This window comes from Rhyacophila brunnea, unplaced genomic scaffold (assembly GCF_057557595.1).
Source record: "Rhyacophila brunnea isolate RB1 unplaced genomic scaffold, BYU_Rbru_1.0 scaffold_23, whole genome shotgun sequence".
Lineage (NCBI taxonomy): Eukaryota > Metazoa > Arthropoda > Insecta > Trichoptera > Rhyacophilidae > Rhyacophila > Rhyacophila brunnea.
Window position 1 is genome coordinate 20860798 of NW_028232893.1, and position 26997 is coordinate 20887794.

The 26997-nt window shown below is 33.6% G+C and overlaps 2 protein-coding genes across 2 annotated transcripts; one reads left to right on the forward strand and one right to left on the reverse strand.

The window, feature by feature from the left end:
- Window positions 1-3858: 3858 nt before the first annotated feature.
- On the reverse strand, window positions 3859-7545 carry LOC147069679 (uncharacterized). Its single transcript, XM_085950621.1, has 3 exons — window positions 7074-7545; window positions 6565-6666; window positions 3859-5507 (listed from the first exon to the last, which is right to left on the reverse strand). Exons 1-3 carry the CDS (start codon window positions 7209-7211, stop codon window positions 5190-5192), a joined length of 558 nt encoding a protein of 185 aa, XP_085806747.1. The 5' UTR covers window positions 7212-7545; the 3' UTR covers window positions 3859-5189.
- A 1255-nt stretch (window positions 7546-8800) lies between these two features.
- Window positions 8801-26327, forward strand: LOC147069680 (bleomycin hydrolase). Its single transcript, XM_085950881.1, has 11 exons — window positions 8801-8920; window positions 10437-10594; window positions 12366-12496; window positions 12745-12859; window positions 13414-13551; window positions 14872-14995; window positions 15983-16110; window positions 18069-18295; window positions 18571-18691; window positions 22675-22785; window positions 24496-26327. Exons 1-11 carry the CDS (start codon window positions 8902-8904, stop codon window positions 24598-24600), a joined length of 1377 nt encoding a protein of 458 aa, XP_085807007.1. The 5' UTR covers window positions 8801-8901; the 3' UTR covers window positions 24601-26327.
- Window positions 26328-26997: the final 670 nt, after the last annotated feature.

Here is a 26997-nt window from a genome sequence, read left to right on the forward strand (position 1 = left end):
ATAAAAGATTAGGCCATGACTTAGCCTAGCCTATTTATTGGAAAAACAACAATATAAATTTTGTCATAAGAATCGTTGTATACAATACTAATTATTAATAACTTATATATATAATATATACCTATATATTACTTTAAATAGAAAAAGTAGTCATATACATTGTAATAAACATACAATACAACATATTGTTTTAAATGAAAGCATTATAATCATTGACTTTCTAAATAATGAACACTGACTACATCTGTAAAATAAAAGGACCGTCGTAAACGACCCTGCTCGAAGATATCTGGGGTGGCCCATATAAATTTCATTCTTCGTAAACAGAAGACTCGGTACAGATGAATACGGTTTAAAATATAATCTACCTGCATTGCAATAAGCGTGCATATCAAGAGATTATAATTAATAAGTCATATCTCACAAAACACAAATTGTGCAGACCGCTAAAAAGCTGTCACCCTAACACAAACGAAATGTGACAGCAAACTTTTGGTTTTAAACATTTAAAATATTTTTTTTTGCATAATTACAACAAGAAACATCAATACTTTGGCCATAGATGTGTCTGTAGTGATTAATTAATTTGGCATAAAGAGTCAATTTTGAGAAAAATGTCCATAAGCCGATTCGCACATTTAAACTCGTGTCGTTTGCAACACGTTGAATATACCGATTTCATTTTGTTGGCATTCACAAAACGCATGTAACTAAATATGATTGCAATATTTTAGTTTGAAAAAAACAGCTGCAGTCACATGCAACTATTTTCACCCGACAAGCAGTGCAGGGTATAATCCCGAAATGTCGCACTTAGTCATTCATTTAGGCCTGCCATGTGATATCACTGTCCTCGCACGGCCTTGCCTATACGCACATAAGAAAGTTGCATGTTGAGCTCAGTTTTAATTTATGACTAGTCGAGACGATTTTCAATGTGCTAAGGCCTATTAAATATCAACGGTGTTTTGTGAAAAGGGCGAATTAACCAAAATGCTATTTTACAGTAGGAGGGTTTTTAACTTTTGACATTTATTTAATAATTACCTGTTGATGATTATAAATGTCTAACAAGTTTATAATAAAGCTTTGAATGAATACTGTCTTTATGATAGGCTTCATAATATAATATTTTAAAAGGCCTATTATGTCACATTCGCTTTTTATTCGTAACACTAAGTGGATTAGGTCGATACCATTACGATTATCGTTTTTAAGTACTTTCCTGTGGAGATACAAATTCGCCGTTATTACAAAATATATTGTTTATTCATTAAAATCTCAATTTCGCTAAAATGGTTGATTTGCCCTTTTTAGAAAACACTGACAATATGAGGAATATTCTGTTAACATTAAATAATGCTACATACATATATTGCAATAAGAGTACATGCAATTGTGTCGTTGACTTATTCTGCTAACGTGTTCATTTTAATATTCAGTGTTCACAATTAGTAATTCAATGATTATAATAAATACAATTATAATTCATAAACTACTCACTACATAAAAATACAATGTAAATAATGGAATTTCATAATATGTAATTGTAAAATATTATATTATGATGTATAATTGTATACGATATTCGATAAATTTGTTTAAATATTTGTTATGATAAAAATAACAGCTGGAAGCAAGCATATATACCGAGGGTTAATAAACGACAAATTCAAATAAGTACTGTTCAAAAATTTTTGCTGAAAATTTTTAAAAATACATTAGCTCCTAAAAATGTTTGAAACGATATCTCGTATCTACTATAAAATTAATGACAACTCGTAAAAAGCGTTGCCAATTTGGCGTTTTTAGATAGGCATCTAGCTTGCGAAAAACGCGTCAGGCTTGTGGCGTTTTTACTAGCATTTTTTGATGCCTAGAACAGCTTTAAATGTGCTGTAAATATGCTAGATATTTAGTTTATTTATTTTTATGCACATCAAATTTCTGACTATCAGATACCTACTTAATGCAGGTAGGTCGGTACCTATTTTCGAACCGTCAGAAATAAAACAACATACGCCCTTGACACAATATAGGCAAATTTCTGTTAAAATGTGTTGTTTTTACGCGTATAGATAGACATTTTTACTATGTTTTCACTTTTTTTCACTTCTCGCGAAAGGAATCCTTGGTAAATAAGTAAATTAACTAGCATTTTTTCCTGCCAAATAGCTTGTTTTCTTATCTCGTCTGGCATGTTTTTGTCAACAACAGTTGGCAACACTGATTGTAAATGAATCATTTTGTTTGCCGCCTGAAACCTGTCAAATGCATATAAGTTATCCTTATAGCTCCAGTACACGTGCATGTATTGTACCAATAGTGTGTATTTTAAACTATCGCGATAATAACTGTCTCGCCGATCACATTGTCATTGTATGGTACTATTTGACAGGTCGTGAAAATCGGTTAACCTCAAAACACGGTGTAGTATATTTTTTTACCGGCAGGTTTGCCACTATTGTTATACTACACAGGCGCAGATATCGCACAGTCCAATTGTAGCGTGAAAATTCAGAAGCTTCTGAACTTTTTTTAATCCACGCATACAATCTTGCAATTTGCACGATAATACATGTTTACACATGCATTTTTTTGTTATGGCAGCGATATTACGTATTGTCAGCAGTAAATCTATGCATGTGTAAATGGGGTATTATACTACATACATACATTCACTATTGATGACAAAAACATTGATTTTTTATTATCAAATATCAAACACTTGTGAGTGTGCAAATTGTGAATTTTTTCCCTGTCCCGTAAAGTTGTTATTTTGTCACTTACAAGGTGTCGTTTCTTAACCCTCGATATATTATTATCGATCCAAAACTTTGCATATCTTAGCTTATCAGGTAATCAAAAATAATTAATTCTATGAATACTAGCAATTCTATTATTAAATTATATTTGGTACATATTGTATACCTTACAGATGGTATCTTATTCCAGGAAACTCTTTCATTGTCAGTTTTTTTATAAGATAATGCCATTATATGATTCTCTTTGCACGGTGGAATATATTGCATATTGAGGAAAACGCAAACACACTATGACTTAGTGGTGAAGGGTGGAAATAGGCTGTTAAAATTCAACATAAATAATGCACACTAAAATGTGCAGTCATATTTATTTGTTTTCATTGAACTAAGTAATAATACAATTTCCAGATGGGATTGGTTAGTTTATAAAATTCAATTAAGCCCTGCTTAAACCGAATCATATTGGTTTAGGTCCTCTATGAGCGATTCGATAAAAATAGTGCATACTTTTTCAGTCATACTGATGGTGTTGGTTAGTTTTTTTTAAATTCATTCGGCCCTGCCCTACCAAACCATAATCGATAAAAAAATATTCTTTTATCTATAAAATCTAAAATTATGTATGGTTTAATAATTCTAGATATTTTATAGATAAACGAATATTTTTTGACTATCATCCACTATGGTTTGGATTAGATAGGGTTTAATTGAATTTTAAAAACTAACAAACACTATCTACACATTGGAATCTTAGTTTAATGAAAACAAATATGTATGACTGACAAAGTTTAGTGTGCACTATTTATGTCGGATCTTAACAGCCTACATTCACCCTTCGCCACTGCTATGACTCACAATTGATATTGAAAATATCAAATAATATATAGTGTATCCAAAGGGCCAGAAGGGGGGGTCTAGAACGATTTGGCTCCGGGACAACTGGACGCCATGCAATTCGAAAATAAATAGAAGTTAGGTACTTTTAAAAAATATATTTAATATTATTATTTATATTTTAATTATTATATTATGATTTAAGTTATATGAGCATATGTTTAAGTTCCAACGAAAAAAGAGTTTTTTATTTTTATAAATAAAGCCTTAGGCATGGTAATTCTCAATCCGCAAGAAAAAAAACATTGTGTTAAGAGTAAAATGAATTAAAACTACTTAGTAGATAGAAACTGATTAAAATTCCTCGTCTAAGTTCTGTATACGTGTCTACGACAGTCCAATTGTCCTGGCGTCCAGTTGTCCCATTCCCCAGAAGGGACATTGTATAGCTGGCATCCACCATTAAATTAAAAATTCTGCTAGTTAATTATAAACACCACTTCAGTCTAACCAAGGTACTACGTTTGCCCGGTAACCGTAAAACCAGTTGTCATTACTCAGAAACCTGGTGGATGACTAAAAACATGGAAAAAGTGCTAGGCTCATTTGAGCAAAGTGTGCCGTGCGGTATCTTTGGATCAATGACATCCAGTGGGAACAGACAGATCATGTGTTTCTTAGGAGCAGCAAATTAAGTAACGAATACGCTAATAACAACTTTTGAAAGCAGTGGTGGTTTTACATGAAGCGGACGATGCAATCGTTTCATTAGAAAGTACCGATATTTTAGTTTTAAAACATCTCAAGGAGGCTTCCTTCCTTTTCCTAAGACCTTCAAGTACCTAAAATCACCACTGTTTGAGATTAGGTATGGAGGTTTGAAACTAATAGTCTCAAGTATAAGATGGAAGGATAGTGTCGATATGGATTTAATGATTTTGGGTGCCCAAAACAGGATGTAAGCGCTATTGGACAAATTCGAATGGAGGTAAATGCTGGAGAGAGTCAAAACCCACATCGGGTTGTAGTGCTATGAAAAAGGAAAGTGCAATATATCGATGGAGACTCCTTTGAGAATGAACAATGTGATGAAACATTGGAATAGTCGAAACTTATAACACATTACTCGGACGACGAGAGGCATTGATCACAAAATGTTTAAAAAATTTTATTGAAATAAAAATGTCTCGAAGACAAACATAATAATAATATTCTGAATGGTTGACCCAAAAACAATATTCACAAATGGCACTCAAATCAAGTAGAACAGATTTGCCGATGTTATTTATTTTGGACTAGAACATTCATATAGATTAAAACATAAATTATCTTGCAGCGTGTAAAATAGAACCAATAAAATTTTCCACGCAGCATTTAAAAAAAAGTAGGAAACATTTAACACTACTCCTGCTGTCTAACTGCATTGATAACAATGGCTTTACAAGTCGCACAAAGAACTTACGCAAGAAGCCGTTCTCAACCAATTCTTATGAGGGGTTCACCGAAAACAGCACCAACAAAACAGATTATTCCTCACTATCCCATCTCTTAAATCCCAGTTCAATCAATCAATGAGACAAATTGGAGTTATTACTTCAAAAACTTCTTCATCTGCTTATTCTGTTGCTCCATGGAGTACTGTGCACTCTCCGCCTTATTCAGGATGGAGTCCAGCTTATCCACCTGCGACGTGAGCTGCTGATTGATTTCTTTGCCGATGGACCGGTTCTGGTTGTCCTTCATTGTGTCCAGATCGTCAAGGGCGCTGTTGATCGATGAAGCGGCCTGCTGGCCGGAGGTGCCCGCCGCGTCGGGGACTATGTAGTTGGGACCGCTCGAGTACGACATGTTGTCTTTGGAGCCGGTCAGCTTATTGCGGAGTATATCAGTCAGACTCCCACAGACACCCTGCAAAATAGGCAAAAAATATTTCATCTTAATAAACGAAACCGACCAAGTGATTTTTTTGAAACTTTTTTGTTGTCTGTCAAATCAAAGTATCGATAAAATATTTCCAATTCCTTTCGTTACGTCTTAGGCTACACGCATAATTTGACAACCACTAGACATTAAAGTTAATGGCGCCATCAAATCATACCTGCCCCACAACACTCTCGGTCTTAATCGTAGACAATTATATTATATACCTTTTTCTGTCAGCGCAGATGCTTTTCGAACCAATAATTGTTAATTTAAAATTTTCATACATTTCGACGCATCATTATCACACACTAAGATTATATTAGGTTGGGATAGGTTAAGTTAGGTAAGTTAGGTTCGGTTTGGTCTAAAAATAAAGTTATTAAAACTCATGCGGGCATCTGTGGGACATTTACCGAGGATTGGTCACTAGCCATTCGCTCAACTCGTTGGTTTTATGATCTGGATTATAACACAATAATAATATATTGATTGAATTGAATCAAGAGTTATATAATTATAATCTGTGACATACTTAACAGTGACGTCCCGTGGGGGTAGGCAGATTGAGCGTCGCTTGGGGCGGCACATCAAGGAAAATCATTTGGTATACGAGAAAGAAATAGCTACCTAAACTTAGTGATAACGAAAATATCTTTCCATAAATCAGATCACTGCTTGGAAACAAAATGTATTAATTAACATAAAAGGTTTAACAGGACTCTATTTTTTTGTTCGGTTCGCGATGTCTAGTTTACTTCCGTTGCCCTTTGACGTATTTGGTGACCAGAAACGACACGCGCACGGATGATAAAAAATACTGTATAATAAAAGGAGCGGCATTTTGGCGCTGCCCAGGGGCGGCATTTTGTCTAGGGACGTCACTGATACTTAATATCACGTAGGTTGGACAATAGATACACTGATCCAACAATGTAATTATAAATCTTGAAACGATGCGAGAGCTGTCACAATAATTAATAATATAATATAGGTAATATGGGTACATACAGGGAAAACATTTAGGTGAGTGGCTAATATTTACCTTTAGTTTGTTAAGGCGCCTGCTCGTTCCAGCTAGGATTGAATTTAATTCTGATAGACCCCCGCTAGTATTCTGTAGGTCATCATTTTGAAGAGATATATCCTAAAAATATGAAATTATTTTTTAACTAGAAACCAAAATATCAAATAAAAATCAATTAAGGTAAGAATTGAGTATGGGGCCAACTAATTGCTACGTGTTTGCCATAACCTATATAAATTTGACTGAACAATTTTAAATGAGGATACTTTCAAAAAATTGGTTTTTTTATGTCTTAATTAAAACACTTCCTCAAATTCCTCAAGAACAAAGACATTTTGAAATCGTAAAAATATCTACCTCTTTAGTAAATAGGTAAATAGGTGTTCATTGCTTAATACCATTATTTTTTTTAAATATATACCTAACTCCAATTTAAATTTAATCAAAAATCAATAAATAATTACCATTAATTTTTACTGTCCGATTCTCTATGAAAAATTAAAAATTCAAAATAGGAATCTTTTTACCTCGAATTGTGCAGATTCTATATTGTCATCGTCTACGATTTGCGGTTGGGGTTGATTTTTAAATTCTTCTTTACTTGGTTTATCCAGCCCTAGAAGTTCAGCCCTCATGCAGGCGTGTTCGTACGTTCCTTCTGCCATTATTTTAGGATTACGTACAACTGAATAACTACGCGAAATCTAGGTTTATCAGAAGAGAAAAATCTATCTCGAATCTACACTAGCTTGCACATATTATCGATTCTTCATTGTATATTCGCGTCACATTCTCTCAGGCGTTCGGTAAATATCCTTGAGTATAATTATTGCGTTAAATTTAGTCACAGCTATATATAGTTATAAAATTTACCACAATTAAATAGTACAACTACCGTGAATCGATTTATATCAATTATGATTCTTTAATAATATTTTTATTGATAACGTATTTTAAAATGCGCGCTGATTTATTGCTATCTTCACGCCAAAGTTCACTGTCAGATTTATTTATGGCTGTCCATACCAAAAGAATAGAGCATGTAAGACTTTAATTAGATTGATATCAAAATAAAATATTAAAAACAGATATTTTTAAATAATATTAAAGCATTAGTTTTTTCAGTTCTTGAATTATTGATTATTATTCGGTATAAATGCATTTTTTTTTTTGAAAATCAGAGATTTTCTCTTTGTGGTACGGAATATATATTTTTTTAGACTGACATTATTATTGCAGTTGAATCAGTGTTGCCAACCGTACTATAAATATAGTATTTGTACGATAATTTTGGTCCGCGTACTATGTACGATAAAAAACAGGTATAGGACGCCCAAAATACTATAATTTTGAATATCGGAAAAAATATGTAAAAAATTTATATAAAATAAAAAATTGGTGCAAAGTACTATAATTTCGCAATATAAGAAGATTTGTAGAAATTGGAAAAAAAATTGCTCGAAAAACGTAAAAAAATCCCTTGACTTTGGTTTAAAATGAAAATTCTTGAATTCTTCGTTTAACATTTTTGGTAGGAGTTTATCAAATTATCCGTTATTTTTTTTCTGTAAAATAAAAAACCTATACATTTTCAATAGAAGAGACAACGCGTACTATATTTTTGTCCCAAATACTATAATTTTGGAGGCTCTGTACTATAATTCCACTTTGAAAAGATGGCAACACTGAGTTGAATTGAAACCAGTGTTGCCAACCGTACTATAATTATAGTATTTGTACTATAATTTTGGTCCGCGTACTATGTACGATATAAAATAGGTATAGTACGCCCAAAATACTATAATTTTGAAAATCGTACTATAATTTTATATAAAAGTACTATAATTCTGCATTTGCCATTTCGCAATCGAGTGGTCTTTGGAAAATTTGGAAATCTGCGGCCCGCGGCGAAATATTTTTCCCAAAAAAAACAAGCCGACCACGAAAAATCGGGAACCTGCGGCCAAGCCGACCATGAAAATTTGGTAACCTGCGGCCCGCGACGAAATATTTTTCCTAAAAAAAACAAGCCGGCCGTGAAAATTTGGGAACCTGCGGCCCGCGGCGAAATATTTTTCCTAATAAAAACGAGCCGACTATGAAAAATTGGGAAAATTTTCATTTTCAACAGATGACAACGCGTACTTACTATAATTTTTATCTCCAAATACTATAATTTTGGAGGCTCTGTACTATAATTCCACTTTTAAAATATGGCAACACTGATTGAAACCTTATCTATGATTGAAAGTCTATGGATTGAAACGTCGGAAGGTGGTTGTTGTTTATTTTATACGGCATCCGATTTTTCAATTAACCGCAGCATATTCACAGAATAGGCAAGATTTTAAAAAAATGGCACAAACTACTCCAAGTAAGTACATAGTCAAATGTATATTTCGAATATTAAAGTCTCTTAAATATTTATCGTGTCTTTTCCCGACTTTTAAATTTAGTAAAAAAATTGACGTGTCATTCTGTCAAAATGTATTTTCTCTATTTTTGCAAACGACCGGTATTTTATGAATTACTATTAATTAAATCAAATTTATCACAAAGCTGAATAAGTTCACTACGAAGACTTCATATACCTAATTTATTATTTAAACTAGTTTCAATTGTAATTTGCTTTTTTCAATTATTTTTTTTCACTTTTTTAAAACTTATTCACAGACAATGAATTTGGGTCGAGAATGATTAGCGAAACCGGATTGATATTTTATTTTGAATAATTAATTGCCAGAAAGGCAACTCCAGTTTATTTATTTCAATTTCGCAAAAAAATATTGTAAACTAAAAATATGTGGGCACCCTCAGAACAGATGTTTTAAAAAAATCTTGCATATTGACTTGGAATACCTTCGTTCCCACAAGGAAAAATGCTATATGGCCTACAGTGGCAAAGCAACCACTTAGTGCCTTATCCACAAGCAACAGGCCTGCTACCTATTGTAGGACTTTAAATAAGTCAATATCAGGCGCATAAGAATGGTTTGGGGTATCCATTTCAAAAAAATATCTATAATACTGGCTTCCAAATTTATTCTCGTCGCCCCCAATTTACATTCCCCATACTCAGACACTCCGTACTTTGCGTCTAGCGATGAACACCTGATCAGTAGCTATAACTATGTGTGCTCACCTACGATATACAACGATGTGTCGCATCCACATGTAGTTATCGAATGCGCGTGGCCTGGACGTCATAATTATTAGGATCGTTAATGTAAGTCTGTGTGGTCATCGCTCTTATGACTTTTAAACTTCTCACATCAGAATATTAGAGCTAACATTGGATGCCCCAAATGGATGCACCAATTATCCATGAGTGACACGGATTTTCCAGTCACCACAGGCCTTGCTAGTTGTAGAATGCTGAGAGAAGTGAGGTCAACCCCTCAAGAGGACTGTTCAACAGCCAAATCATCATAGTCACGATCCTCAGTCATGAGGTTCTGATGAAGTGGAAAAGAAGTAATCTTTGATACACTTAAATAATTTGTATTTTTTTGTTCCTATAGGGGGGTCCAGACCAGAAAGTTCTCTAAAAAAGATTACACCCATCACAAATCACCTAAATATTCTACCATGTCCGATCCTAATAGGATTATATGGGCCTCCACAGAGTGGAGGTTTGTATTGACAGATTTTTGTTTTACGAGAAATGGATGTCAGCCACTTGCTCAACCTATTAGGTCCATACTCTGACTCATATACAAATTGAAAAACAATATGTGTACTTGCCAGACCCAGGATTCGAACCTGGGACCCTCGACTCTATAGGCCGGCATTTAAGCCACTCGGCCATCGTGGGTGTGAATAAATATTCAGTAACCGTTAAACATTATCCAAAGATGACTAATTTTTAATTTACAAATTGCTCTCCACAGAAGCCTTGTCTTTAGAGCAGCTATCGCTTCTGCGCTCCAGGTTTGAGGAGGATCCCAAGAATATCCTCGCGCAGAATGTCTGCACCAGGATCGACCCCTTCGAAGCCTGCATCTCTAGGAAGCATATTGAAGAAACCAAGCATGTTTTTCAGTACAAAGTAAGTAGAACACGAAGCTGCTACTTGGGTTCGCATGATAATTTTTGTGTTTTATGAAGATCCAACACGATTCTAGTTTCGTAGGATGGTTTTAAATGAACACTTCAGCGAAAAGCAAAAATTTGCAGGGTTCCGAGACAGTTTCGCATTGCAAACATTCTTTAGATAAAAAAAAAAATTTGATTTTTCATTTAGTTAAGTACCAAATCTTCAGATTATGTTTATTAAAAGCCATGTCAAACAATAAATAAAAAACTTTGTATCGAAAAATTGTTCCTACATATTATTTTTATGTTAATTGAGAAATTATGACTGCAATAATTTTTCCTTTTCAAGTATGCAGAATTGAAAATACGTATTTATGTGCTAAATTTTTATGTTCTCTTCATCGAAGGCTTTATACTGAGATTTCAAAAAAAATATTGTTAAAAGCTCTATGCTTGCACTCGACAAGAAATAATTAAAATAAATGTCCCAGTCGAAGGTGACTTTTATAATCACATTCGGTACCTATATTCTTACATCTGTGCATTTGCGTCGGTAGTGTATTATGGATCATTCCACTTTCAATCGATAGTCTTAATCAATCTCGCCAATGGTGACAACATGTCATTCTCATTGATTACCATTATCAATGATTATTTATTTGACATGATTGTGATATATTTTGCAATACTTCATTGTTTTTTATCTTTTTAATAAAACCGTTTTTCTTTTAGATGTGCTTGACTGATAATAATAATTATATTAATTATTGTATTGTGTTGTGTTGCTATGGAAAAAAACTAACTATTATGTTCTATTATCTAGTTTCCCAACCTTTTTTAGATCACGGCATTCAATCTAATTCTATTAATTTATTATTATTAAATTAACATATTATAATATATATTAATATATCCGTGGTTGTACATTACTGTGAAGGACTAGGGATTGAGAAAAGTGGAAGGAGCTAGAAATAATTACAAATGTAAGTAATAGGTAGCTACTTTTTTAGAATGCACTTTTTTATATCTGGGTCAATGCTTGAAAGAGCTACTAGATAAACTTTAAAGAGGCACTGTGACAACTGGACGCCAGGAAAAGTGGGTGGCATAACTTGATATACTTGGTATAACTCTTAAAATAATGTTTATTATTACGGATTGAGAATTATTATGCCTGACGCTTCATAAATAAAAGAACTCTCTTCTTGTTGGAACTTAAACATATGTACATTTACGTGTGCATATTTAAATTCTCACTAAGTATTAAACATATATTTTAAAAGTACCTATAATTCACGAGCGTCTATTTATTTTCGAATTTCATTAGATTGTGTAGCGCCCAGGTGTCCCGGCGCCCAATCGCCCTAGACCACTTTAAAGACCACCTGGCTTATTCAATCAACTCTCTCCACCTGTCTCTTAACTATTGTGGCCGCTTTCCTGTATGGTACCCCCAAGTATACGCCAGTCATTGGTAGCTCCATCCATTAAGCCACCGATTTTTTACCTCTTCGTCAGCATCCTCTTGGTTTGCTCGACATAACACTTTTTGCTTGCAGTAAGCGCAATCTCCCATTGATTGAATCACACTTTAATCTTCACATAGACCATTAAGCTCAGCATTGTATCTTCTACAATAATAGCCGTCCAGATTGGTACAATATATATGACGGAGAATATTTTTTTTCAAAAATGTTCGGTCCACTTTTCCGAGACATAGGCTAGCACAGGCCCAAAGAATAACAAGGAGAAAATAAAGGAAAATGTTTGCAAATTGATTTCAGGTGGAGTGTGAGGGTAAACCTATAACGAACCAGAAGAGGTCGGGGCGTTGCTGGATCTTCTCCTGCCTCAATGTGATGCGGTTGCCGTTTATCAAGAGCTGCGACCTCGAGGAATTTGAATTCTCACAGGGGTAAAAAAATTCAATCAAACTAACCAAATCGAATTTCATCTTATGTATTGAAAATAAATTGTGGGTTAAGAAAATAATAACAAAGCAAAATTTTTCAAGGTAATGAGACTTTTATTGGTCATCTAAAGAAATTGAACTATAACACAAAAGAGCAGGGAGAGGAGAAGGTTTATCAGAGAGAAAAATGAGATTGTTGATCTCGCCTACCTATAAAAATAGACCTCTAAATTATGATACTTGCTTTTCAGCTTCTTATTTTTCTGGGATAAAATCGAGCGCTGTCATTATTGGCTGAACACCATTGTGGAAACTGCTCAGCGCGGTGCAGCCCTCAATGACCGTCTCGTATCATTTTTACTTCACGTAAGTTCTCCACATGTATCCGTAGCTTTAAAGTCCACAGAATACGACATGGTGAATGCGTGGAATTTGATCTACTCTGTGGCCAGGTAGTGTAAGTTATTAGTAATAATTCGCATGGATTATAAACGGATCGATAGCTCAAAAGATAAGAATACTCACCGGGATAGTGAGAGTCTAATTTTTTTTCTAGGATTTTTTATAATAGATAATTTGTTTCTGAGATTTTAAGGAATGTTTATTTCAATTCTATCATATTACAGTATGATAAAACGTTACATTCTTAAATCTTGTGTATATTCAGTATTGAAAAGGAAAAATTTACTAAACAAACATCTTCAACCCTTTTGTTATACAAAAATCAGCAACCCTCGCAAAAGAAACTTCATTTTGGAAAGGTTGGTGAAAACCGTAGTAGTATTTGTTTGCCAGTGTAATTCTTCCACTTACTTCTTGGCTGATATTCTTTTCAGGAGTTCTTTAAGCTTCGCTTTCATATTATATTTACTCCATGTCTAGCAAAGAAGGTTTTTTTCAGCGTTTCTGTGTTGTTGTAGGACCCGGTTAGCGACGGCGGGCAGTGGGACATGCTGGTGAACCTGATAAACAAGCACGGAGTGATGCCAAAGAAGTGCTTCCCTGAGACATTCAGCTGCGAAGCCAGCCAACACTTGAACGCGTTGCTCAAGTCAAAGGTAAACTACATCACGTCATGATCACATCTGTTTTTGGCTAATGTCAATTATCACTTTCATCAGGTTAGATGACACCATCTAATTTTGCTGACAATAGATATTTTCTCACCGAAACTGACTTCTCCAATCATCTCCATGTATAGTACATGCTCAACTCAAGTGGAAGGAAAAATCAATTTGAAGTAGGATGTTCTTTCCCTAATCAAAATGTAAGAGCGCTTTTGACAAATCCTCGAGATAAACTAATCCACAAGATACCCGCGATGGCCGAGTGGTAACGTATCCCGCATGGTAAGTCAAGGGTCTCAGGTCCGAATCCTGGGTCTGGCAATATTGACATGATGTATTTCAATGTGTGTTTTGACCCAGAGCATGGGCCTAATAGGTTAAGCAAGTGACCATAAAAATTTGTTACATAACCTTTTCATGAGTTGGTCAAGGTCCACACCGGTTTATAGAGCCAATTAAAAAACAAAGCTTTTGTCATAATGTCGAAAAGAATTTTCGGGATATCGAGAACATTTAAATGAAAATCCTAAAATCAATGTAAAAACAGACAGATTCCAAAAAAATATGATTTTTTTTATGTAAGTAAGAAGACAAACAAATAGAAGTAGGAAAACAAAAATAATTCAAAACATAACTTATTAAAATAAGATTTCAAAAAAACACAGACTGTCTATGACACAATCGCACACTCGCACACACTCGAACTCAAATTTTGTTAATTTATTTCAATTAAAAAAATCGTTTTTTCAATTAATATTTGATAATAAAGAAATATAAAAATTTCAATTCTCGAGATTCAGGATGGGAAATCTCGAAAATTCGAAAATTTCTCGAGAATTCCTGAAACCCAATTCTAATTGTACATATATCAAAAGAAATCGGTCTCTAAATCGAAATTGCACCATTATTTTAAAAAGGTGTAATAACCCGTTTACACATGCATGGATTTACTGGCGGCTGTACATATTGTCGTGCAAATATAACCACGTATTATCGTGCAAGTCGCAAGAATACACGCATGGATAAAAAGATAGGTAATAATGTGTTTACTTTCTTTTGATGTATTAATTTACCATATTATTAACAAGAATTAACTGTATCCGTGTCAGTGTGTATTTGCCATTGGCGAGTGGGCATAGTACCTGAAAATGCCAAGAAGTAGAAAACTTAGATCAATTAGAATTTAAATTCAAATTTAGTGCTCTCAGTCGAAAAGTATTAATTAAAATCTGTTTTAGCACTGATGTTATCATTAATGATTCAGATAGGAACATCGGGAATAATTATAAATCACACGTGCATTTGTTACAGCTTCGTCAGTTTGCGAAGGAACTCCGAGACCTTGTGGAGGATAAAAAAACCACGCAAGATAAAATCCAGGCAGCCATAGACCGACAGATGGGGGTTATTTACAACATTGTTTCAATTTGCCTCAGTAAGTCGTCACAATTACTAGCTACTCGAAACTGTGAAGACTGATGTTGAATTACAGTAGTTGGCAATCACAACTGGACATATCCAATATATACCTAAAATTAGTTATTGGCGGAATATCATTCTATAACTACCGGTGGCGAAGGGTGGGCATAGATAGTGCATACTAAACTTATCTGCTTTCATTGAACTAAGAGCACAATTTACGTATGGTGCTGGTTAGTTTTTAAAATTCAATAAAACCCTGCCTAAACCAAACCATATTAGTAATGGTATGCTTTGGACGATTTGACAAAATAGTGTACATTTTTTCCGTCATACTTATTTACTTTCGTTGCATTAAGAATATGTACATATTACAGATAGTGTTGGCTAGTATTTTAAAATTCATTAAGCCCTGCGTTACCAAACCATAATCGATAAAAAATATTTTTCTATCTATAAAATATCTAAAATTATGTATGGTTTAATCATCAATGGCATAATTTTAGATATTCTGTGGATAAACGAATATTTTTTCACTACATTATCTACTAAGGCTTGGATTAGGCAGGGTTTAATTAAATTATTAAAACCTACAAACACTATCTACACATTGTACTGTTAATTCAATAAAAACAGATATACATAATTTTGAAAAACACTTTCTGAGAAAATATATTATAACCGCGCATTACCTCTATGCTACGCGGTGACATACTAATTGGGACAAATTTTAAGTATTGGCCACTTTTAATGCCCACTCATCATCGCTCTTCTAAATCAAGCTACTTTGGCAATCGATTTTTGTTTATTAAATCAAAGTAGATACCTATTACTTCAATTACTAACCGACGTGGATTTCTCCAATATTTTTAATGATGTAACTTACTTGAACTTGCTAATAATTTATAATTAACTATTTCTTTTATTCAACGAATAATTCACAAGATTTAAGAACTGGCTGGGCAATGTTGATATTTTTAATTGTGCTTGAATTTGTGTTTAGGCATACCGCCCGAGACATTCACCTGGGACTGCTACACCAAATCAAAAACGCTTTTATCGATTGGACCCATCACGCCGCTTGAGTTTTATAAGCAACACGTTAAGCCTGTCTTCAATGTAGATGATAAGGTATGAATACAAACGGTGGCGAAGGGTAGAAGTAGGCTGTTAAGATCAGCAATAAATAGTGCGCGTTAAACTTTGTCATTTATACGTGTATTTGTTTTCATTCAAATAAGACTACAATTTGCAGATGGTGTTAGTTAGTTTTTAAAATTCAATGAAACCCTGCGAAACCGAGCCATAATAGATAATAGTCAACTTGTTTATCTATAAAATATCTAAAATTGTGCAATTAAATCACACATAATATGTTTTATCTATTATAGTTTGATTTAGGAACGGCTTAATGAATTTAAAAAAATGAACCGACAACATGTGTAATATGTATTCTTAATCCGATGAAAACAAATAAGTAGGAATGAAAAAGTGTGCTCAATTTTGTCGTATCGCGCAAAATATACATATATAAACAATGGCGGCTCGTCCATATGCACTGCGAAACTGCAGCACCCCCAAGCAAATTGAGAAAAATGTAATATAATATACATAAATTTATGTATATTATATGAAAATATCAATATTATTTAAGCGTGAATTAAGCTCGCCCGCGCACCGATATTTCCAATAATTATCATACACGACGGTACTGCAGTACTGTTTTCAAACGGATATGCTCGAATGAGCGCAGGCACGTTTAATCAACCGCAGCACCCCCAGATATCTTATCCACGAGCCGCCATTGTATATAACTATTATGGTTTTGTTTTTGGCAGGGGTTAATTGTTTCTGTATTTTGTTCACTACTGTAATTGACACCCTTGTAGTATATTACAGTGTTAAAAAAATTATATTTTTATTCTGTTTTGGACGAAACAGTTAAAGAATACCTTATATTGACGTTTGAAAGTAAAACTGAAAACACTGACCACGGTTAACTATATTTGGATATACCTACCTCAAGTGAGAGTCCTTTGTAGAATTCAATTAAATTTTTATCACGATAAGATGCTTTCTGCTTCCATGTTCTCTTGCTAATCTACACAAATATCAAAGTGTCTGATAATTCATTCTTGCCAGAGGATATTTAATTTTAAACGTAATTTTTAATATTCGATATGAAGAATAAATAGTTACAAGATAAAAAGAACTTTTATATACGTTTTTAAATTTTCTGTTCAATTATTATGCTCAATCTTGTACTTAATATGAAGTAAATAAAAAACAAACAAATATATAATATGTACTGAAATGTCATTTTGATTTCCATAGTAATGCTTCAAATACACTCTATGACGATCGGTCATATATATGTCGAAAAACCCGTTTCTTATGTTGGCGTCCTGTGTCATAGGGTGTCACAGAGTGTAAATAGGATGTCATAGCTGTCATACAATATGTATGTATAATATGTCGGAATGGCATAGATTTGATCATAGACACTAAAACGCTCTTAGCATATATGTGCCCGATCGTCATATAGTCTATTTCAACCTTAACGGACGTATATATTTCTTTATATATTTCTTCCGAAATAACTTTTCATACAAAACAGAATTAACTGAAAATGAATTCAATTCTACTTAAAGATGGCTAAAAGTATCAAAAGAATGCATTGGCATCGTGTTCTGATATATTCTAAAAGTTTCAAATGTCTAGCTAGTCGGGAAATTGTTAAAAATCGATTGCAAGATTTGTACTGGATAAACAACCACCAAACAAATAAGAATACGAGCTAATAAAAATGTTATAAAAATAATACAGATTTAACATAAATCTCGTAGGACACATGAAAAAGTCACGCGGGACACACTTTGTGAACCCCTGCTCTACTTGTTGTACTTATGTGTACTTTTTTACTCATCTTTTATTTAAAAATTGTTTCAAAATATTGAAGTTTCTTTTTTTTTTATGTCGTGTTGCCTTGAATTTGAATTCAGACACCTTTGTGGATTGTATATTTATGTATTTATTCTCCATTTGACGATAATAAATTATATTGGTATTTATAAATCTTCTGCTCACAGGTATGCCTCGTGACAGACCCTCGCCCACATAACAGATACAATTCGCTGTATACGGTGGAGTATCTGGGCAATGTGGTGGGCGGGCGGCAGACGCTGTACAACAACCAGCCGGTGGATCTGCTGATGAAGGCGTGCACCGACAGCATCAAGGGCGGAGAGGCCGTTTGGTTTGGCTGCGAAGTTAGCAAGCGATTCTGCATGAAGCTCGGCATCCAGAGCCTCAAGATGTAGGTCACCTTTCATTGACTTCATATAAATACCATCAGATACAGAGTGATAGGGGTGTCGAGATTACATACTATGCATTAGGCAGTAGATAATATTATTTTTTAATATTCATTTTATTATCTGACTTAGATTAATGATTGTTTAAAAATTGTGACATCAATATGTGCAATTTAATCTCACCCGACCCATATTTGGCACTACATATAAATGTTATTAGTATATTTTTATACACACAGGACAGTTAATCATTCCGTTGTTTTCCATTACCTTCCAGACATGACTTCCCGTTGGTTTTCGGAACAGATGTCCAGATAACACAGAGCAAGGCGGATAGGATCATGTACGGGGAGTCCAGCATGACCCATGCCATGGTCTTTACTGCCGTATCTACTGATGTAATTATATATTAATTTATAATTGGCAAATAACAAGATGTCGACGTTATGTAAAGAGTTATGCATAGTCATAGGCCTCCACAGGGTGGAGGTTGTATTTATTAGTTTTTTGTTTTTACGAGAAATGGATGTTTGCCACTTGTTTAACCTATTAGGTCTTTACTCTGGTCCAAACATACATTGAAAAATATCATGAGAATTTTCCAGACCTGACATTATAAACTGACACAGTAACCGCACTTGGCCATCGCTGTTCATTGAAATACAATGATAAAGTATCAAAACTGCACAATGTAAATTGAATAATAATAAATAATATTTGATTTTTTTTATATCAGCTTTATCAGTGGATTTGAATAAATTCACCCACTGCGTATACAAGTGTACTTGGTATTAGGACAACACTATTTGAATTGCAACTATTGCAATACTACGTTGGTTGACGCGTGCGTACAAAAAAATTCAAACTGTTTTGTAATAGTTTGAATAATATATAATATTTTTTTTTTAATACTGCTAGTCTTTCGTGTTTGCATTGATAATCTGTTCAATTTTGCTTTGTCGGAGATGATTCAACGATATTCAATATTCTTGTTCTCTGTTAATAATAATGATTATTTATATATATAGAGAACTATCTTTTTTATCTCTTCAAAGTGAGACATCACCTATGTTTATACTTTAATATCAGTTATGATTACAGACAAAATAATTTCATGATATTTAAAGGTGTCTCTAGAGTCTCGCGTTGTAATTTTATTACTTACTTACGGATGGAATAATAAATCAATTCATGCTTTTCTTTTCAATTGACTTGTTAGTTATATATTTAGAAAAGTCACATTTAAAATTATTTTTATAGCAAGGTTAACAGTAAATAACCGTTTTGTATTGAGTCTTTGCCACTGCTCTGCTTTGAAGCGAAAATACATATTTCCATTGTACATAATATCGTCGGTCCCTATTAAAAAAGTCGGATCTGCAAAATACTATTTTTCAGTACGAGCAATCAAAGATGTTTCATCAAATATCCTTTGTGACCTATTGCTTGCCATAATGAATAAAAATACGGGTTATAGAAACTTTTCTAAACGTTTATAAAAACATCCGTCTGTCCGGTGAACATAGCAGCAACAGTCAGATCCGACGCATCTTGCTCACCCACGCCCAGCCTACAATGTCGGTTGGTAAGAACCAACATTGTTATTCGGACACTCTCGGTAGATCCGTCATTTTTAACTTGAGTATCTCGAAATTTTTCAAACAAACAAAAAAAACTGTGATTGTGGTATAAGGTGCATTGGGGTAATTCCGAATATGGGTATATTCCGAAAGTTCAAAAATTCTACCAATCGAAGCGATATTTTCCTATTGGCAACATTTATTCTAGACACCATGTTCATTGTGCTCGCCTCGTCAGTCGTCGCTAGTCGCTAGTGTCAACAATGCGTGCATACCATCAAGTTTTTTCGGAGAAGTGTTTTTCACGCCATTTTTGCTGATTCGTAATTACCCCAACTTACATATCTCGGAATTCTGGTAAGTTATTTGAATAAGTGATTGCTTTTACGATAGATTATCGTTTTTTACGAATTTGTGAGAGGAACACAATGTCCTAGCTGTGTTTTTAATTTTTTTTCGGAAATACCCCTTTGGGGTTATTCCGATATATATTCATTCCGCAATAGCTCACTTAACTTTTTCATAGTAATTGGCAGTGATTCTCAATCTGTAAAGATACTAAAATTATATCTAATTTAGATGTACATAATATCGTCACTGTTCTGGCAGAAGACACTAATTCGAAAAAATTACATATTGAGTTAGTTATACCAAAATGTTCCTTATTTCAAACTTTACCGTCTGGAAACCTTCTTAATAAATAAAAAGTCTTTATTTTAAAGTCATCCTTTTTACGATTACTTAATAAACTCACATGCTAGACCATTTCAAACATTTTAACAACTTCAAAGTCAAATTACTCAAAACTAGTATTCTCCAGTGAGTGTGTTCTGCCAAAACAGAGACGATATACTTAATTAAATTAATATTAAAGTAAGTAAATTTAGCGTCGTCCTAATAAGAAGCTATTGCACGTCCTATTATAATCTTGGGTAAGTGCGGTGACGCCAGCCTTCACTTAACAGCATAACTAGTGTATCCGAAATCATGCGCGAATATAGCGATTCTGATATTATAGATTATCTTGATTTTGAAGAATTGATGGATGAATACTCTGAAGATGATTTTAAAATATACATGGAAGAACCAAGGTCACAAAAAAAATAAAAGATGTTAAATATGGTGAAAGTTTAACTGACGAAAAGATACTCACCAACAACGATTCAAATTCTCTCTGTACTAAGAGTAAAGGTGTTGGCAAAAAAAGTAAAGGTAAAGAAAATCAAGCGGATAAAACAGAGAAAATAAGAGAAAAGACACATTGAAAGAGATGACAAAGACAACGTTGATGTTTTTATAAAAGGAAAAATTATCACAACTAGAGAAGACTCAAAAGAAAATGGCAAAGATGAACAACTGCCACTAAAACTGAAAAATAAAGATATAGTATACAAAACTCAAGAAAAGGACCCTCAAGAAGAAGGAATATTACAAATTAAATGATTCAGTGCTTGTCAGATATTCAATCAGAAAAAAATGGAGGTACCATATTGGGTTCATAGAAGAAACAATAAAACATGAGGAAACATACTTCTCTATCAAATTCTTAAAAACTATGAGACCACAGCAGCAGCTAACCTTTATTACGACCAAAAGAAAAGATAGTGACAAAGTTCCAGAGTCATTATAGTGAAGAAGATAGATATACAAAAAAAAGTGCTGATGAAAAAGAATATTACTTATGTAATGATAAAAATAGAATTTATTTTAACTGATTGCGTACCAAACCAATAGATCATTATTATGTATATGTGAGGCTTTCAGACCGTGTCTTAAGCAATTCTGTTAAATTTTTTTAACAGTGTAGCCCGCATTTTAGTTGTAGGTTTGCTAGCAGGAATAAATTATAAGTTTATGCCATAAAAGTTGATGAAAATGATTAAAAAGACAAGTTCCGACTTTGATTTAACATTTTTAATGTTGACTAATTTAATTGTATGGGTATGAAGAAAGTTTATTTTGCTATGCAAAAAGCAGTAAGTAAACAAAAGACATCAAAATATTGTTCTATCAAGGTAGGCAAATAAGAATGTAGACTCAAATAAAAATTGATTTTTAAAATAATCACTTTCTTTGATTTTCGTCGTCATTATTTTATTGATTGAAGGTGGTAGGTACTTGTGTCATATTGAGATATTTTTTCTCATTATTTGTTACTGGTGGGAACAAAACTGGTAGTGACAACCGGGAATAAACCTGCTCTGCTCCATCCCGTTCCACAATCCCTATAATCCTAAGTACTTAACTGAAATGTTGAGAACCACTATCTTTTTTTGGGGTAATTCCGAACTAATAGTATCAAAAGTTAGGGATTATGGAAATTATTAACAAAATTGATGATATTTTGTGTTAGGAGTAATTACGGTCGAAAAAGAAAGGTAAACCTTCGGTCAAAGTGCAATAAAATCAACTTTTGAATAATTTCGGAATTACCCCAAGATAGTTCGTAATTTCCCCAATGCCAAAAAAAAATGACTCAATATTTCAAATTCTCAATTTAAAGAACCCAACTATATATTTAAGAATCTAATATATATTTATCATACATCTTTTCTTTAAGTACACAGAGGTAAAACAATAATGGCAGTAAATATAAAACACTTTGAATAATTAACCGAAATATATTACCTCTAGGCATCTCATAGAAATTCCTGTCGGAATTACCCCAATGCACCTTAAATGTTTAAAGTGTTTAAATAACTTTTACGTAATAATCCGAAAATGACAAAATTTCAGATCCGACTTTTTTAATAGGGACCGACGATATGGTGTGTCATGTAAAGTGTTTCTTAATATTTCAGAAAGACGGAGTTGCGACCAAATTCCGCGTAGAAAACTCATGGGGTGACGAAAAAGGAGAGAAGGGTTACCTAATTCTCACTGCCGACTGGTTTAAGGAGTTCGTCTTTGAGGTACTTACGTTTCCACTGTTGTTATTGTTATCTAAAATAAATGGTGTCACAACCGCAAAGCATCATTTCAAACAATTTTAATTAGTCTTTCCAGGTGCTCTGAATAGGCGAAAAATGGAGAATTTTGATTATATTGGGCATGAAGAAACTGTAGACTTTGTAAGATAGATATTCATGTCATTTTGATACTCTATCTTTTCTCATGCGTCATTTATAAAATACAGTAATACCCTGACTTACTCGGTTCTTGATTTTTTCATTTACCATTGTTTTGGAAGCCAAAAGCTACCTACTAAAATACAGCTATCGTTTTTGAGGACTGGTTTGGTCACCACTTCATTCTCGAAATCGAAGGTTATTGCAAGTCTAAACAGATTTTATTTAAAGCAACGCTTGCTATGAAGAAATTATTCGTGAAAAAAAGGAAGGCATTATGTCGTCAGACGAATTTGTTAGATTTTATGAAGCCATCGACATTGAAATAACTTTTTTGTGTAACTCATTTATTTTTTTAATATTTTGTACATATTAATATGTACAAAGAACTGCAGTTTTATTAGACATTTTTCTTCTAAATTAGTGTTTTTGTTGATCCTTGGTCCCAATTAAACAAAATTTATAATATGCAAAGATGTACCCGGACTTACGCGAATCCAACTTAAGCGATTATCGTCGGACCCATCTATCACGTAATTTTGGGGTATTACTGTATATGAATACCATAAAACCCAAGTATTTTAATCGCTCCAGTTCTAAAATTCAAAATTTTATTATTTATTTAGCCGTATTTAATTTGTTCCTCTAATTATTTTAGCGTTTATTGAATCGTAAAAAATGAACCTTGAGATAATATTAATAAATCATTATCTATCATACGTGACCATGTATTACATACAATACGTATATACGTATTATATATACGACTCAATCTGATATTACATAGAAAATTTACCAAATATATTAAGCTAGATAACAATTAAATTAACTTGTTGGCAAAGAAATAATTTGTAAAAGTGCTATATCCACAGACATGTCATGTACCAAAATTTTATTCTCAATTTTGAAACCATGACATTTACAATAATTTATTTATCTTCTTCCTGGCACTACAACCCTATGTGGGTCTTGCAGTGGCAAAGGGTGGAGGTAGGCTGTTAAGATCTGATATAAATAGTGCACACAAAACTTTACATATTTGTTTTCATTGAGCAAAGTCTACAATTTGCAGATGGTGCTAGTTAGTTTTTAAAATTCAATTGATTCAAATAAAATTCAAAAGACCCCTCGCCACTGGGATCTTACCCTCCTACAGCATCACACAGCCGCTTCCCTCCTGTTCAGGATGCCCAAGGCATTTAAATCCAACTCAACACTGTCCCTCCATCTTGTACGAGGTCGACCTAGTTTCCATTTGCCTTCCGGCTTCCCGAATATCAGTTTGTTTGTCAATTGCGTGATGCGTCCATTGTGTGTACATACAATAATTTATTATATTAATGTATTTTATATAATCATGAAATGTCAATTTCTAGAATGAGAAATGAAACGGCATCATTCTACAAAGTTTACAGAATATTTAGATTTAGCTTCCAAAGATACCCCAAATTCTCAATACATATTCGACATTTTTATACTATACCCCGTGCCTCTAAGCACAGATGTTCAAATATATTTATATGCCCGGTTTTCCTTATCTATGATTTTTTCCAGGTGGTCTGTGATGAGAAATATTTGGCTCCCGAAGTGCTGCGTGTCTTCGAGCAGACTCCCGTCACCCTGGACGCGTGGGATCCCATGGGAACCCTAGCTCATTAATCTATTATTACACCGAGTCCTGCATTTTTATACAAATAGTAAAATCATTAATTATAAGATCAATCGCCTTCAGTTTGGTGCGAGATTTCTCCCCAGCTAAAGTATTTATTTTTCATCTAAAGAATTCTTACACGTGATTATGGTAATGAGTAACCTTTGTGTTAATTTTTAATCTGATAAGATGTTTGTACATGAATTTCTATGTAATTTTAAATTCGTTTTTTCGAAATCGTTATTGACCCATTCAGATAACGTAGTAGGTAAGTAATTAATACAATAATAATAATGAGGAGCTGAAAACTCAAGGTGTGTAAGTGAAGCACAAGTAAAAAATTACACATAATTACACATTGTTACACAGAGTAATGCCTCGAGTACAGTGGCAAGACAGCAAAATGTCACTAGGTCGAGAGAGTGGTGTGGGCGAGAGAGTGTTTATACGTATTTTTCTCTTTACAACATTTGTGGCGAGTCAGTTCACTTTCGATCCCAAAGCAGGCTAGTTTTGCGTACCAAAGAATGGATCGTAAAACGTACATTAAAAAATATACTAAACTGCTCATACCACTCCTAATAGAAGAATTGAATGAATTATTGCGTAAAGAAGATAAACGTCTTTGGTCAAGACAATGGATTTTAAGGAGACCAGATCGTGGTGCAACATACATTCTTTTTAGTGAATTGGAGTTAGAAGACCCTGATGAATTTAGAGCGCTTCTGCGAATGGATGTAGAACGTTTTAATAAATTGTTAAAAAATATTACTCCAATGATACAAAGATACGAGTGGCAAGTACGCACCGAGTGTGTGTTTAAACATGCCGAGCGGGCTAGCGAGTCAGTGCCGGTAGGGTGGGGGGGTTGGGCACTTGGTCTAGTAAATAGAAAAGGTTCCGAGTGACTGTCTCGCCATCCTACTAGGCCGAACGTTCGGTAATATGTTTATACCAACCGAGCACTCGGCCAAGAACACTGTAATCGTTACATGTAATCAAGGCATACGTAACGTTAAAGTCAAAATATTCTTCTCTTGGTGCCTTGTCTTGATTCTATCGAAGGTCGACTACCAAATTACAGTTTATCTTCTTATCATGATACAATCGTATTAGATCACCAACGCCTCGGACATTGCACCACATACAGACATTGTGTAGCCATTTGAGTTGAATGAGACAGTTTCCGATGACACGTATAATAATTTAATATCAAATACTTATGTCGAAGGCAAGGAATTTTTCCGTTCTAATTTGTCGAAAATATCATATTATATAGGTATGTATTTTATTTTAAAGTCGATTTACTCATCTTGGTCATCTGTAAGCTTGAATGTGTAGTGCTCTCAGCACCTCAATTTTATTATTCAATAATTTCAGAACTTTTTTTGCCTTTTTAACATCATTATTTTCATAAATAAACTGTTTGTTACCACATAATGATATCCAAACAACTTTTTGTAATTTTAAAATGAAATTTAAAGGAAACCCCAATTTCATAGGGTTTTACGGTGTCTTTTAAATGAACATTTTTTTATTTTACATGTCTTATGATAAGTAGTAATGATTAATATGTTAATTCAATGTTTTTTTATAGTGTATTATATTACATGATATATACTTTGGTATGCCAGTCCCCAGTGTGTTCGAATACATTTGAAATAAAGACAATGTCATTTTGCATGTATGAAACTATACCAAATCTCCATGTTGCCCAAATAAAGACTGAAGTTAACACCAATTGTTTTATTTATATTTTTAAAAATGCATGCTTCGTACTTCGTAAATGGAGCATATCGTCGGTCCCTATTAAAAAAGTTGGATCTGCAAAATGCTATTTTTCAGTATGAGCAATCAAAGATGTTTCATCAAATATCCTTTGTGACCTATTGCTTGCCATAATGAATAAAAATACGGGTTATAGAAACGTTTATAAAAACATCCGTCTGTCCGGTGAACATAGCAGCAACTGTCAGATCTGACGCATCTTGCAATGCAACAATGTCGGTTGGTAAGAACCGACATTGTTATTCGGACACTCTCGGTAGATCCGTCATTTTTAACTTGAGTATCTCGAAATTTTTCAAACAAACAAAAAAAACTGATAGTGGTATAAATATTTAAAGTGTTTAAATAACTTTTACGTAATAATCCGAAAATGACAAAATTTCAGATCCGACTTTTGTAATAGGGACCGACGCTATGGCACCAAGTAGTTTTAGCAAATTTTCACACCAATTCCTCAGTCTCCAAGGTCCAAAAAATTATTCAATATCTAATTATTTTTATTGTGTTTAATATTGGTATGGGTATAAACCGCCCTTTGGCTTCGGACAAATACGAGGAGGAATCGCAGGAGAGAGGGGTGGAATGTTTTTGGTGGGGGGATAAACACTTTTGATAAA